Source organism: Gouania willdenowi, chromosome 16, assembly GCF_900634775.1.
Source record: "Gouania willdenowi chromosome 16, fGouWil2.1, whole genome shotgun sequence".
Lineage (NCBI taxonomy): Eukaryota > Metazoa > Chordata > Actinopteri > Blenniiformes > Gobiesocidae > Gouania > Gouania willdenowi.
Genome location: NC_041059.1, coordinates 31,536,253 through 31,549,832, shown reverse-complemented (window position 1 = coordinate 31,549,832; position 13,580 = coordinate 31,536,253). Strand labels below are relative to the sequence as shown.

Here is a 13,580-nt window from a genome sequence, read left to right as displayed (position 1 = left end):
GAGAAAAAGATCCATTTCACATGGCTCAGAAACAAATGTAACTCCAAATTGCGTAAAGCCAAACAAAGTTATTTTGAATAACAAACAAAACTAGGTGCCTCTAATCCAAGAACACTATTGCACACAAATCTATAAATTGCAAAAGTAAAATGAACACAAGGAGCGTACAAACTTAAATCAATGAAAATCTCCTCCCTGACCATGACAAAATTGCAAATGTTTTCAATAACTATTTTATTCAGTGACTTAGATAATTTAGATATTAATTTCTTGAGAACCCAGAAATTTTCTTGAGAACCCAACCCCATGAACTGCCACCTTAACGTGGTGGGGTTGTTTGAGTGCGTGAATGATCCAAGGAGCTATGTTGTCTGGGGCATTATGCCCCTGGTAGGGTCTCTTATGTCAGAAGACCCTTTATGGACAGTATAAAAACAAGGACCGTGACGTCGCCCGGTATGGCGCAGCCAGGGCCACACCCTGGAGCCAGGCCTGGGGCTGGGGCTCGAATGCGAACGCCTGGTGGTCGGGCCTTTGTACACGGGGCCCGGCCGGGCCGGTCCGCGTCCACAGCTTCTGGCTGTTGGGACACAGAATGAGCTTGTGCGGGAGGTTGAGAGGTACCGGCTAGATATAGTCGGGCTCACCTCCACGTACAGGTTGGGCTCTGAATCCAAACTCCAGGGGAGAAGCTGGACGCTCCACTTCTCTGGCGTTGCTCGTGGGGAGAGGCGGCGGGCTGGGGTGGGCTTGCTTATTGCCCCCCAGCTCAGCCACCACGTGTTGGAGTTTACCCCAGTGAACGAGAGGGTCGCGTCCCTACACCTTCGGGTTGGGGACAGGTCTCTCACCGTTGTCTCGGCCTACGGGCCCAACATTGGTGCAAAGTACCCAGCCTTCTTGGAGTCCCTGGGAAGGGTACTTGACGGTGTCCCGACTGGGGACTCCATTGTTCTACTGGGGGACTTGTCGCAGCCCATGTGGGCTGCGACAATGAGACCTGGACAGGGGTGATTGGGAAGAACGGCCTCCCCTATCTGAACCAGAGTGGTGTTTTGTTATTGGACTTCTGTACCAGTTACAGTTTGTCCATAACGAACACCATGTTCAAGCACAAGGGTGTCTATAAGTGCATGTGGCACCAGGACACTCTAAGCCGGAGGTCGATGATCGACTTTGTAGTTGTATCATCTGATCTCCGGCCACATGTCTCGGACACTCGGGTGAAGAGAGCGGCTGAGCTGTCAACCGATCACCACCTGGTGGTGAGCTGGATCCGCTGGCAGGGGAGGAAGCCCAAATGTGTGGTGAGGGTCTGTTGCGAACGTCTGGTGGATCCCTCTGTCAGTGGGGTCTTCAACTTCCATCTCCGGATGAGCTTGTTTACAGTGCAGGGGGGGAGCTGCTTACCTCAACTGGGGATGTTGTCGGGCAGTGGAAGGAGTACTTCGAGGGTCTCCCACTGCCACGTTTTCCGATGAGGAAGCAGAGGCGGACTCGCCCATCACCCGAGGTGGTTGAAAAGCTCATTGGAGGCAGGGCTCCAGGGGTGGATGAGATTCGTCCTGAGTAGTGTAGGACTGTCTTGGTTGACACGTCTCTGCAACATCGCGTGGCAGTTGGGGACAGTGCCTCTGGATTGGCAGACCGGGGTGGTGGTCTCTCTCTTTAGGAAGGGGGATCGGAGGGTGTGCTCCAACTACAGAGGGATCAGACTCCTCAGCCTCCCCGGCAAGGTCTACTCCAGGGTGCTGGAGAGGAGGATCCGGCCGATAGTCGAACCTCGGATTCAGGAGGAACAATGCGGTTTTCGTCCCGGTCGCGGCACACTGGACCAGCTCTATACCCTTCATCGGGTGCTCAAGGGTTCGTGGGAGTTCGTCCAACCAGTCCACATGTGCTTTGTGGATCTGGAGAAGGAGTTCGACTGAGTCCCTTGTGGTGCCCTGTGGGGGGTGCTCTGGGAGTATGGGGTCCGGGGCCCTTTGCTAAGGGCTGTCCGTTCCCTGTATGACCGCAGCAGGAGCCTGGTTCGCATTGCCGGCAGTAAGTCAGACCTGTTCCCAGTGCATGTTGGTCTCCGCCAGGGCTGCCCTTTGTCACCGGTTCTGTTCATTACTTTTATGGACAGAATTTTTAGGTGCAGCCAGGGACCGGAGGGAGTCCGATTTTGGGAACCTCAGGATTTCATCTCCAAATCTGAGGCCATGGTTCTCCACCGGAAAAAGGTGGCTTACCCTCTCTGGGTCGGTGGAGAGTCCTTGCCTCAAGTGGAGGAGTTCAAGTATCTCGAGGTCTTGTTCACGAGTGAGGGTCGGATGGAGCGTGAGATCGATAGACGGATCGGTGCGGCGTCAGCAGGGATGCGGTAGCTATATCGGACTGTTGTGGTGAAGAGGGAGCTGAGTCGAGGGGCAAAGCTCTCAATTTACCGATCGATCTATGTTCCTACCCTCACCTATGGTCATGAGAATTGGGTAATGACCAAAAGGACAAGATCGCGGATACAGGCAGCCGAAATGAGTTTCCTTCGCAGGGTGATTTTTTTTTACTTTAGGGACACCTCAACATTGTTTTCCTTCTATAAATCTAAAAAAAAACAGACCGGGCTTTTGATGGTAACATTATCAATATTTTGCTATCTATTTCAGAGTTGAATGGATTTCTTACTGTATTTTGGCCTTCCTCCAAGTCTCTTCCCCGTCATTCTCTACACACGCAACTTCCTCCTTCTCCCGGACATGCCGAGTGTCAGCGCTTGCCCCGTTTTTTTGATTGTTTTCTCTCACCATCGCGACACTCAATAGTCCATTTAGGTTCCACACATGCTCTGGTCAAGTGTGCGCTGCTGTGAGCTGGTGGGAACTTCAGCATCAACTCTTGTAGCGCCATTTTCTCTCAAATTCTTTTCCTCTCCCTCTGAGCTCTGCCCATAACGGGTGCTTTCTTATCCAAAGGTCCGCTGCTGCCACCTACATGTCACCATATTCACCGGAGAGCTTCATCACATTGTCTCCTAGCAACCGCAGCCAAAAAACACAATTTCCATCTATAGACACGAATGGCACTCCACGTTACTGAACCAATTCTCATCTATAGACGTGAATGGCAGTCAATGAGTTAATATCGGCACCCAAAAAAACGCAATAAATCGTAAAATCGTTTTTTTCCCCCACCTTTATGACCAACCTTCATGCGCAATTCACACCCATTCATACGAGGCTCTGTGGGTAAAGTGCCTTTCCCAAGAACACAACAGCGATGACTGGGACAGAGCTGGATTCAAACCTCCAACTCTTTGATCATTGGATGACCCACTCTACCACTAAACACTTGTTAATAGATACTCACTAGTACCTTCCGTTGGTCCAAAGCCATATTCCAGGTGACATGAGAAAGTCTCTGAAGCCCTGCTGATGTTCCCTGACAGGAGCTGGCCTCTCCAGTTCCAACAGGACCCACTCGATTTCCGATCTGTGTAACATATAGAGTGGCACCAATAAACCTTAGATAACAACCTCATCAATCATCACATAGATGCTGGTATAGATTAGCCACATATTCAAAAGTACTTGACAAATGGCTGGATGCAATGATTCACTCAACTCCCGATACGATTCAATTCACGATACTGGGTTCACAATATGATTCTCTCACAATTTATTTTACAAAATGGGACTGTAGACAAATGATGACTGAAAAATATTCCTTTATTTTTTTCAGGAAACTCTAGAAAATACTGTACTAATTTCCTTTTATTTTTCATTGTCAAAAGAATCCCTTGATAAACTATTAAAAACAATGCAATTTAACAAAAAAAAAATCCTGCATGAAATAAAGGAATAATACAAATGAAGAAGTCTTTTAATTTAAATTCTGGTTCTATAGTAAACAATCCAAAACTGCATAATAGTTCCTTTTCTTTTTAAAAGTGCAACTGAAAATGTATTTTGTGCCTTAACAATTGGACTTTAAAAAAAAAAAAACAGTCGCGCTATATTTACATCAGATATTTGTTTGGACCAGCAGAGGGCACTGGTAACCCAGTGGTCGGTTGGCATGCAGCTATTCTTGCAGTGAAGAAGAGATGCTATGCGCTGGCAGACAGAGCTAATTGAAAAACGTGACTTTTACAGATATTCATGTAATATTACAGATATTATTTCGGTGCTAAAGGGGTAAGGAATCATTTATGAACATGTTTTAAGAGTAGTAGGCGATTCTGCCCGCCGCCTATGCTTCTGGACAAGAAAAGGATAAATAGATAGCCCTCTGCTGTACTGCTGTCTCAGTACTGCGATTCAATTTTTAGAGCATCGATATGAACCGTGATACCAATGAATCGATTTTTAACTGCCATACGAGTAATCGTTACATCCCTAATGTATACTAGAGCCTGACCGATTAATTGTTGGGCCGATTTTGGCATGTCACAGACAAATCAAAATCGGTTAATATGTTACCGATGTTAAACCGATGCTACCACTCAGAATATGCTAGCTCAAGTCATGAAAAAACCACTCCATGCTTCAAATAACAGTACTGAAGGTTTTAAAACTGTAAACGTTGAATTTGGCTGTATGCGAAATCCCTGCCGGAGGCTTCTTAGTTTCAGTTTTGGAGGCGGATGATTTTCATGTAGAACTGGGTAATCGATTCACCCCACTGCTGAATGACCTAGGATCTGGCTCTAATGAGGGCAACACACAACCTTCTGGAACTGCGAAGACTGAAAGTGCTTCAGGAAAACAAAAGCGACATGGTAGGCCAAAGCAACAACCTCACACACTGATAATGGGAGACATTTCTGTTAAAGATGCTCAGAAGATGTTTAGCAGCAATGTGAAAGTGATCTGCTTACCTAATGACACAGTATCAGACCTGGCTGACAAAATCTTGCAAATCGATGCAGATTACCCACATTTGAAAAATGTGATTCATTTTGGGTTAAATGATTTAGCCAAGGAGGAGTCTGAGGTGTTAAAGCAGGATTTCACCCATCTGCTAAAAACAGTGAGCTGTTTGCAGCCTAAAGTGTTCATCAGTGGCCCGATACCTCCAGTCCGCAAAGGAGAGCTGAAATTCTCAAGGATTTGCTCTTTGAATAAATTTTTGTCTTCGGCTTGTGCTGCCCTTTCACTAAATTTTATAGAAAATTTTCCTATTTTTTGGGAACGTCGTCATCTTTTTAGAGCAGATGGACTGTGTCTAAACAAGGCTGGAGTGAAACTTTTCACATCCAACTTGTTTTACTTCACCAGTCACACTGCTATCAGTTCTGATAAAGACAGAGGACAACATGTACCATCGGAGAACAAAACAACAAGGAAAGAAGATGGAGTCGATGAGCTTCCAGCAAGAAATCAAAATCACCAAAATGAAGAGGTCAACCCAACCCCCACATCTCAGGACCCACCTGCTTCACCCCAAAATTCATCTACTTCCACCTCATCCAGCTTCTCTCCTACCCCTGCCTTCTTGGATTTAACTGCCCAGATGAACGAGCTAGTTCTGGCTGGCACAAGAATGACACCCCACCTTTTACCCCACCATGGTCAATCTGCACCACCCATCCCTCCTCGACGATACCAAGCCCAGGATCACTCGTCTCCTCGGGCCAGCTGTGTTCATCTTAGAGCGACACGGGTCTGATGTGTGCTGGGTCCGGACTGCAATAGCTCTATTTTTAGGAACAACCAGAAAAAGTCAGGGCCTTATGGAGTTAATGCAGCTTCTTTAATTCCTGTGGTGACAGGTAACACAGCTAAAATTGTGAAATTAAAGAAACGCAAAAAGCTATATAGAGATAAAAATTTGACTCCTATAACATGTCATCCAAAAAGTCCACCAGTGTCTCCAGTAAAGTCTTTAAAATTAGCTCTTCTTAATGTTAGATCTCCTGTTAACAAGTCACTACTAATTAATTATATTATTTTGACACATTACTTGGACTTTTTATTTCTTAATGAAACGTGGTTGAATGATGGTATCAGTAATACTATTCTCAATGAAAGTGCACCACAAAACTTTATTTCAATAGGTGTCGTACTTACAGGAAAGGTGGTGGAGTTGCTGCCATTTTTAAATCAATATTTCAGTGCAAAGAAATAACATTTGGTGATTTTATCTCCTTTGAACATATGTCATTCTTACTGAAGGGTGATTCAACAGTTCTGTTTTTAGTCGCTTATAGACCCCCAAAATATTCTAAAGAATTCATGGATGAGTTTGCTGAACTGCTGTCAGTTGTATGCACTGAATACAACTTTTTAATAATAACAGGTGACTTAAATATTCATGTAGACAATAACATGGACAATACTGCCAAAGAACTGTATGCTTTAATGGATACTTTTGGTCTTACACAACAAGTGACTGGTCTGACACACACTCAAGGTCACACTTTGGATCTGGTTATCTCTAAAGGTGTTTATATCTCTGCTGTTGATGTAAGAGACTTAGCTCTATCTGATCATTTCTGTGTCTTTTTTGACCTAGAGACTGTAACATCTGTTCCCCCTAGTTATGTGTGTTTAAAGAAAAGGTACATAAATTACAACACAAGTGCACAGTTTATGGAAGCCATAGCAATGACACCAACATTGAGTGCTGAGACAGTTGATGATCTTCTGGATGAGTTTAATACAAAAGTCTGTAATGTCAGATGTGGTGGCTCCAATCAAAACTAAGAGAAAACCAAACACACAGAAAACACCTTGGAGGAGGACTGAGATAATGCAGAATTTGAAATCTGACTGTAGAAGAGCTGAGCGTAAATGGAGATCAACAAAACTCCAAATTCATCTAGAACTATACAAAATAAGTCTGCGAAAATTCAATGATGGCTTGTTCAAAGCAAGGCAGCAATACTTTTCTGAAATTATTGCCAAAATTGTCAACAACTCTCGCATGTTGTTTTCTATAATTGAAAAGCTCACAACCCCCCAGATCAGATAGCCCCTGAATTACTGTCAGCTGGAAAATGCAATGAATTTGCTGTATATTTCAATGAAAAAATACAATCAATAAGGTCAAACATCAGAACAAACCAGAAAAATCACAAAAAGCTTGAACAGCTTCAATCACTGAGGGATGAGTCAACTACAATGTTAGAGTTTATTACAGTGAACCCCAAAAACAATAGAGGAGACTGTTCAGCAGCTGAATCCATCAACGTGTTGACTTGACACAATACCCTCAAACTTCTTTAAAACTGTTGTAAAGTCAATTGTCACTGATTTGTGTCAGATAATTAACTGCTCATTCCAATCAGGCACCGTACCAAAATCCCTGAAAGTAGCTGCTGTGAAACCACTGTTAAAAAAGAGAACACTGGATGCCTCTATACTGGCTAACTATAGACCAATCAGCAACCTTCCATTCATGGCCAAGATCATTGAGAAGGTGGTCTTCAACCAACTGAGTCAATTCTTAACATTCAACAAAATATTTGATAAATTTCAGTCAGGTTTTCGTTCTCATCACAGCACTGAAACTGCTCTGATCAAAGTGATCAATGACATAAGGTTGAACATGATTCAGGAAAAGTATCTGTTCTCATTCTATTGGATCTAAGTGCTGCATTTGACACTGTAGATCATACAATTTTGTTGCACAGATTGCAAACATGGGTTGGACTAAATGGAAAAGTAATGCAATGGTTTAAGTCATACTTGGAGGAGCTAAGCTATTTTGTAAGCATTGGAAACTTTGAATCTGATGTCCTGTGGGGTTCCTCAGGGCTCTGTTCTTGGACCCCTTCTGTTTAGCCTTTATATGCTTCCTTTAGGACAAATTTTACAGAACTGTAAGGTTGATTATCAGAGCTACGCAGATGACACAGATCTAAATCTATCACTGAACCCAGATGACTATGGTCCCATTGATGTGTTGTGTGACTGTTTAGAAAAAGTAAACTGCTGGATGAGTGAAAACTTCCTTCAACTAAACCATGACAAGATAGAGGTGATTGTCTTTGGTAACAAGGAAAAGAGGACAGCTGTCAGCAATTATCTTGAGTCTCGATCTTTAAAAGCTAAAGACCAAGTCAAAAACCTTGGTGTTCTGATTGACTCAGATCTTACATTCAGCAGTCAGATCAAATCTATCACAAAAACAGCCTTCTACCACCTAAAGAACATCTCCAGAGTGAAAGGTTTAATGGCTCAGAAAGATCAGGAGAAACTGGTCCATGCTTTTATATCCAGCAGACTGGACAATTGTAATGGTCTTCTGACAGGAACCCCCCAAAAGAGCATCAAACAGCTACAGCTGGTTCAGAACGCTGCAGCTCGGGTCTTAACCAAAACAAAGAGGTCAGAGCACATTAGTCCAGTTTTAAAGTCTTTACACTGGCTCCCAGTCAGCCTCAGAATAGACTTTAAAGTTCTGCTGCTGGTGTATAAATCTGTGAATGGGTTTGGTCCAGAATACATCAGTGACATGTTAGTCAGGTATGAACCCAGCAGGTCGCTCAGATCTATGGACACAGGTCAGATAGTGGAGCCCAGAGCTCACAGTAAACATGGCGATGCTGCGTTTAGTTGTTATGCTGCAAAGAAGTGGAACAAACTCCCAGCAGAGCTGAAGTCAGCATCCAATGTGAACATTTTTAAATCAAAGTTAAAGGCACTTTTTTTCTCTACTGCATATGATTGAGAGAGAGATTTTTGGTCATGTTGTTGATGTAATGTGTTTGTTGATGATTTTAATTGATTTTACTGATGATTTTAAATGTTCTTATTGATTTTAAACAATTGAATGTTTAATCATGTAAAGCACATTGAGTTGCCTTGAGTATGAAATGCGCTATACAAATAAATGTGCCTTGCCTTGCCTATGTATTTACTATAGTCTATGTATGTACCGGCGAACACCCAGCCGCCACGCTCTGTCTCGTGTTTATAACGCAGCATGAGCATGGCTAAGGAGTGGGTGGGAGGTGGGCGGGCCGTCCTCCGGCCCTACGTCACCATGCGGGGAGGAGGAAGTCATTGTCCCGTCTATAGACACGTCCACTCATGAATATGCATAAGAAGGCCGCAAATCAGCCTGTTGGTGTAGAGTTGCTCAGAAAGTGACTTTTAAGAGGGCTAAAATAAACCTCAAATACTATGTTTTTGGGGTTTAGTACAAATGGAGATGGGTGAAAAACAGCATGATATTGGACCTTTAATTAATGTAACGCATTTTTTATTATTTATAAATTTGCCTAAGTATTTGATATTGCTAAGACCTTTCTTGCTGAATCCTGTGTATATCAATGTTCTTCTTTCATATATCGGCTGATTTATCACTTATCAGGCAATTGGTATCAGCCCCAAAAATCCTGAATCGGCCGGGCTCTGATGTTAACACCACAAAAGAGCCATACATTTATTTTCATCAAGAAACTTTGTCTTTAAAGAGTAACTAAACCCCTGCTTTCTGCTGACCTGCCACTAGTGGGGAAATTCAAAAACTGCCTTGATTAAGGACGTTACTCCTGAAGCACCTAGGACATGCCCAGTCAGGCAGCACTCCACAGTAACGGCTGATCTCTGCTCAACTACCAATCACAGACCCACAGAATCTTGACGTGAAGCTCACGACACACAAATAGCCCTATAGACACTAGTGCACTCACGGGCAAACAGTCTCTGCTCTACTCCTGCCATGAGCCCCGGAACACCACCTCACACATACACAGAAACCAGGAAGACTGACTAACAGCGACAAAAAGTACACACACATTCGCGCACACGCAGAGACAAACGGGAATACACACACAAGATCCGTCTGTACATGCACACATAGCTTGATGAACCCTCTGATTAGACCAGAATCTGCCTTTTATAAAAGCACAGACTCAAACTTACCGCAACAGAAAAAAATACTGCATTTGAGCTGTCAGATACTACTCACTGAGGGCTGTGATAGGCGGAAACCCTCCTCCTTCATCTCAGCTTTTACAGGAAGGGCAGGGCCAAAAGTGACAGTTGGTGACGCACAATAGTCAAATATGACGCCCTATAGACTGTCTTAGCCAATAGAAAAAATAATTTGTGATAGCCGACGTTCAATCCTTAGAGGGCAGTCACTCTTGACATTTTACAGCAAAATATGCAAAATTAAAATACTTTTTAGTAAAATGTTAAAAGTTTGACTAGGATCAATCAACAGCACTACCAAATACATTTGTATTCAGAAAAAAGTGGGTTTGGGGTTTAGTTACTCTTTAAGGCTGTATCAAATAAGATTTGACACTGTGCGTCTATTGAGGTACTTCATTCCTACCTCTGCATGTCTGTAAGCATAGTTAATTACAACGTCTTCCTCATCTTCCCCAATAGCATTGCTACCCACAATTCCAAGGCCTCTCAGGGCTTCATATGTTGTCTGAACAGTCTGTGGAAGAGGGATAGTTGAATCATTTCTGCTTCCCTCACTGCCACTGCTTCCATCTCCACCTCCTGCATTTCCTGATTGTTGTACCAAAGCACAAATCAAGTCAGAGGTCATCAAATTGGATAAGACTGAATTTCTTATATTCCAGATAGTACAGAAACTGTAGGTTGCACCTGTAACTGGTGAGTTGATGACTTGTCCTTCACCGGATTTTCGCTGTTCAATGTCGGAAACAGAAAGACTGGACGCTTCTTCCTCAGAGTTGCCACATTCTAAACCTGGCCTGCCAGTGGAATGATTACTTTCTCCAACCTGAAAGCACACACGCATGCTTCGGAAGAATGGTAGAGCGAAAGGTGACTTATGAGACATTACTCTGGTTTTCTGACCAGCTGTCTGGATGTGCTTGGCAAGATCCTTGTCAGTGCAGTGTTGCTGTTCTCATTTGCAGACCGAAGCTCGTTCTCAGTGTCTTCATCACTGTCTGTACAAGAGTCCATACCTGTGGCAGCCATGCGCACATCAGGTATCTGAAAATTTTGCTGCACACAAATTCCATAATAAAGGAAAATAATCAACAAAAAACATCCATCACACAACATTTTCGTTCATTTAACTGTATGGTTCATGAAAATAAACAAAAAACGCAAATACATAAATTAAAACGACACCAAAATTAACCGATTTGAGTGTAAATTGCCTCACTTTATCATGCTTGTCCAGGTACTGGTGTTGATTCAATTCGGGGTCTATGGAACTGCACAGGTCATCAAACGGAGCAGATGGTCCCTATAAATACACCCATCAATATTAAGAACAAACAATGAGAGTAATTCAGTAAAAGCATAGGTTCAGTCGTTTGAATCTTTTACTGGCAAACTATGGCCTCATTTAGCCGATAAACAGGTAAAAAAAAAACATGAAGCACTGAAAATTGGGCCAGTATGTTAAAGCACAAATCAACGTGGAGGTCTTACTGATGCAGAAATTTCCTGGCCCTCCACTCTGCCTCTCTGCATGGAAGTTGGGACCATTTTATTGAAATAAAGCTCCAGTTCATTATCAGACAGGTTGTTCAAATCAAGGTCTTCATCTGGTGGACAACAGCATGAAATACAACATCCTTACAAGCAGCAATTCTAACACAAGGACAAAAATTCAGACACTAGGGATGAGTGACTCCTACCTGTAATATCACTGTCACTGATATTATCTACAGACATGAGATTCTCGTTAGCTAATAAACTAGAGTTGGTGCCACTAAATAGCTCACTGTCCACTCCCTCATGTTGCATCTGCTCCTCTTCAGCTTGAGCTCTTAACGGTAGATTCTTGACAAGCAGAGAGAAATGTATTAACATTTAATACATATCTAAATATTACCTGATGTTGGTTTGCATGACATATTTTTTATCAATGACATTTATAAAAAATTAAAAATAAAAAAAGAAGCCAAGGGAAAAAAAGATTGGTTTATTTGGAATGGGTCACAGGAGCAGACGTCCTTTTGCATACTCATTTCAATGAACTGGTAAGCACATTTTTTTAAAGGAGACATATCATGCTTTTAAATCCTTCCTTTTTACATATAAATCATACAGTTGTGGTCTATATAAAGCGGAACTGCAATGCTTGGGTCTGAATTCTTCATTATTATAGCTCCACAGGCCTCTTTTCTACCCCTTTTCTATGGGGCTTCTGAGAGCAACGCGTTTTGGTGCGGTCTCTTTAAATGCAAATGAGACACTTCATACCCCGCCCCCTCTCCAGGTTGCAGCGGTGACACTCGGTTCAACCCTGTTCGGCCATTTTTGTAGTTTGATAGAAAAACATAAGATTGCCTAGCGGTGCAGAAAATGTTTATTCACACGTTATTTACAAAATGTCAACAACGAAAGACTTGTCCATCCAGCCTTACATGTTCGAGCCAGAGTCGGACCCGGCGGAGCGAGATGAAAATGATGATGAACCTGCAGAACCCTAATAAGTGTGCTAACGCTATCGCCAAGCTAACGTCACGAAATGCATTTTAATAGTCTTTTCAGAGACAAAAACAGCAAAATGAAATGACTAATGAAAACTTTAGACTTAAATTAAATCACGTAGGCCATATCATCAAGGATCTAAAACTAGCACACAGCGCTAACATATTTAGACGGTGCAACTGCTAATGCTAACAAAACAATTAATTGACCCCTCAATCAGACAAAGTCTTTCGGCAAAACCTTCTTTATACTGGCGAAGCAGTCATCCTTGAAGTGCTTCGCGCACACAAAAATGACCTTACCCACAGATGTGAGTACATTTCCGTGAAAAATAAAACTCAACCAGGCACATCGAAAAAGTTCTGATGCTGGGAGACGGTGTAATGAAGTGTAGGGAACTAAACCCCCAAGTTGATATGTGACTTAGAACATTTGGCTTCACCAGTCAGTAGAGTCGGACAGTCTGTTGCCTACTGTGAAATGCAAACGTGCCCCACGGGGGTCTTCTCCCCTTCCTGCCCGAACAAAAGAACAGGAGAATACAAGAGCAGTTGTCCTCCTGTTATCACCTCTCTGCTACCTTACGATCAAAAGGGAAACAGTCAGTCAATGTTTCATGCTAAGTTTTCAAACTCTGGGCTCCGACCCCCTGCAGATGTTGCCACCTCCCGAACCCAAACCAATGGTTACACAGGACATTGGAATAACCTTGGCTCTCCCGCTCAAATGAGAACAAAGGACATGTGCTTGACTGAAAAGTTACAAATGAAAACATTATTGGAATGATTTCTACAAGAAATTGAAATTGCAAATATTAGCTGTTCGATTTCACTCGTTTCATGTAATTCAATAACAACAGAATGCTATTTTAAAGTGTTTATCATTTAAAAGTGCTTAAAAATACCAGAAAACATCACAAAAGTTAGTTTGAGGTATCTACTGCAACCATATAGTTAAGAGGAGGCATAACATGATTTTTGACATTTATGTTTATGAGTAATTACAAGTAAAATTCATTAACCGGTTCCTAAAGTGTTCCTAGGACATTTTCCAGTCATGTTTGGTATCAAACTCTTTCATTATAGATGATATTTCAAGATATGATGTTGAAAAGATGTTTTGAAATATGTGGAATTAATTATTAGGCATTCTTTTATGTTTAGAATCATCCCTTTGTCGTCTGTCTTTTTGTCTCACATACACACTTGA

General features: G+C 42.6%; 1 protein-coding gene across 14 annotated transcripts in view; it reads right to left on the bottom strand.

Moving 5' to 3' along the window:
- cep192 (centrosomal protein 192) overlaps positions 1–13,580 on the bottom strand; it is a 104,683-nt gene that overhangs the window by 69,391 nt on the left and 21,712 nt on the right. For 9 of the 14 annotated variants that reach the window (XM_028471709.1, XM_028471704.1, XM_028471701.1 and 6 more), the window contains 7 exons: positions 11,573–11,717; positions 11,364–11,479; positions 11,092–11,175; positions 10,776–10,928; positions 10,560–10,698; positions 10,276–10,460; positions 3,352–3,474 (listed from right to left, as the gene is read on the bottom strand). In XM_028471709.1, the coding sequence (XP_028327510.1) occupies positions 3,352–3,474; positions 10,276–10,460; positions 10,560–10,698; positions 10,776–10,928; positions 11,092–11,175; positions 11,364–11,479; positions 11,573–11,717 (945 nt within the window). The remainder of the gene's footprint in view (positions 1–3,351; positions 3,475–10,275; positions 10,461–10,559; positions 10,699–10,775; positions 10,929–11,091; positions 11,176–11,363; positions 11,480–11,572; positions 11,718–13,580) is intronic. The other 5 variants (XM_028471699.1, XM_028471703.1, XM_028471705.1 and 2 more) reach the window with 5 other exon arrangements.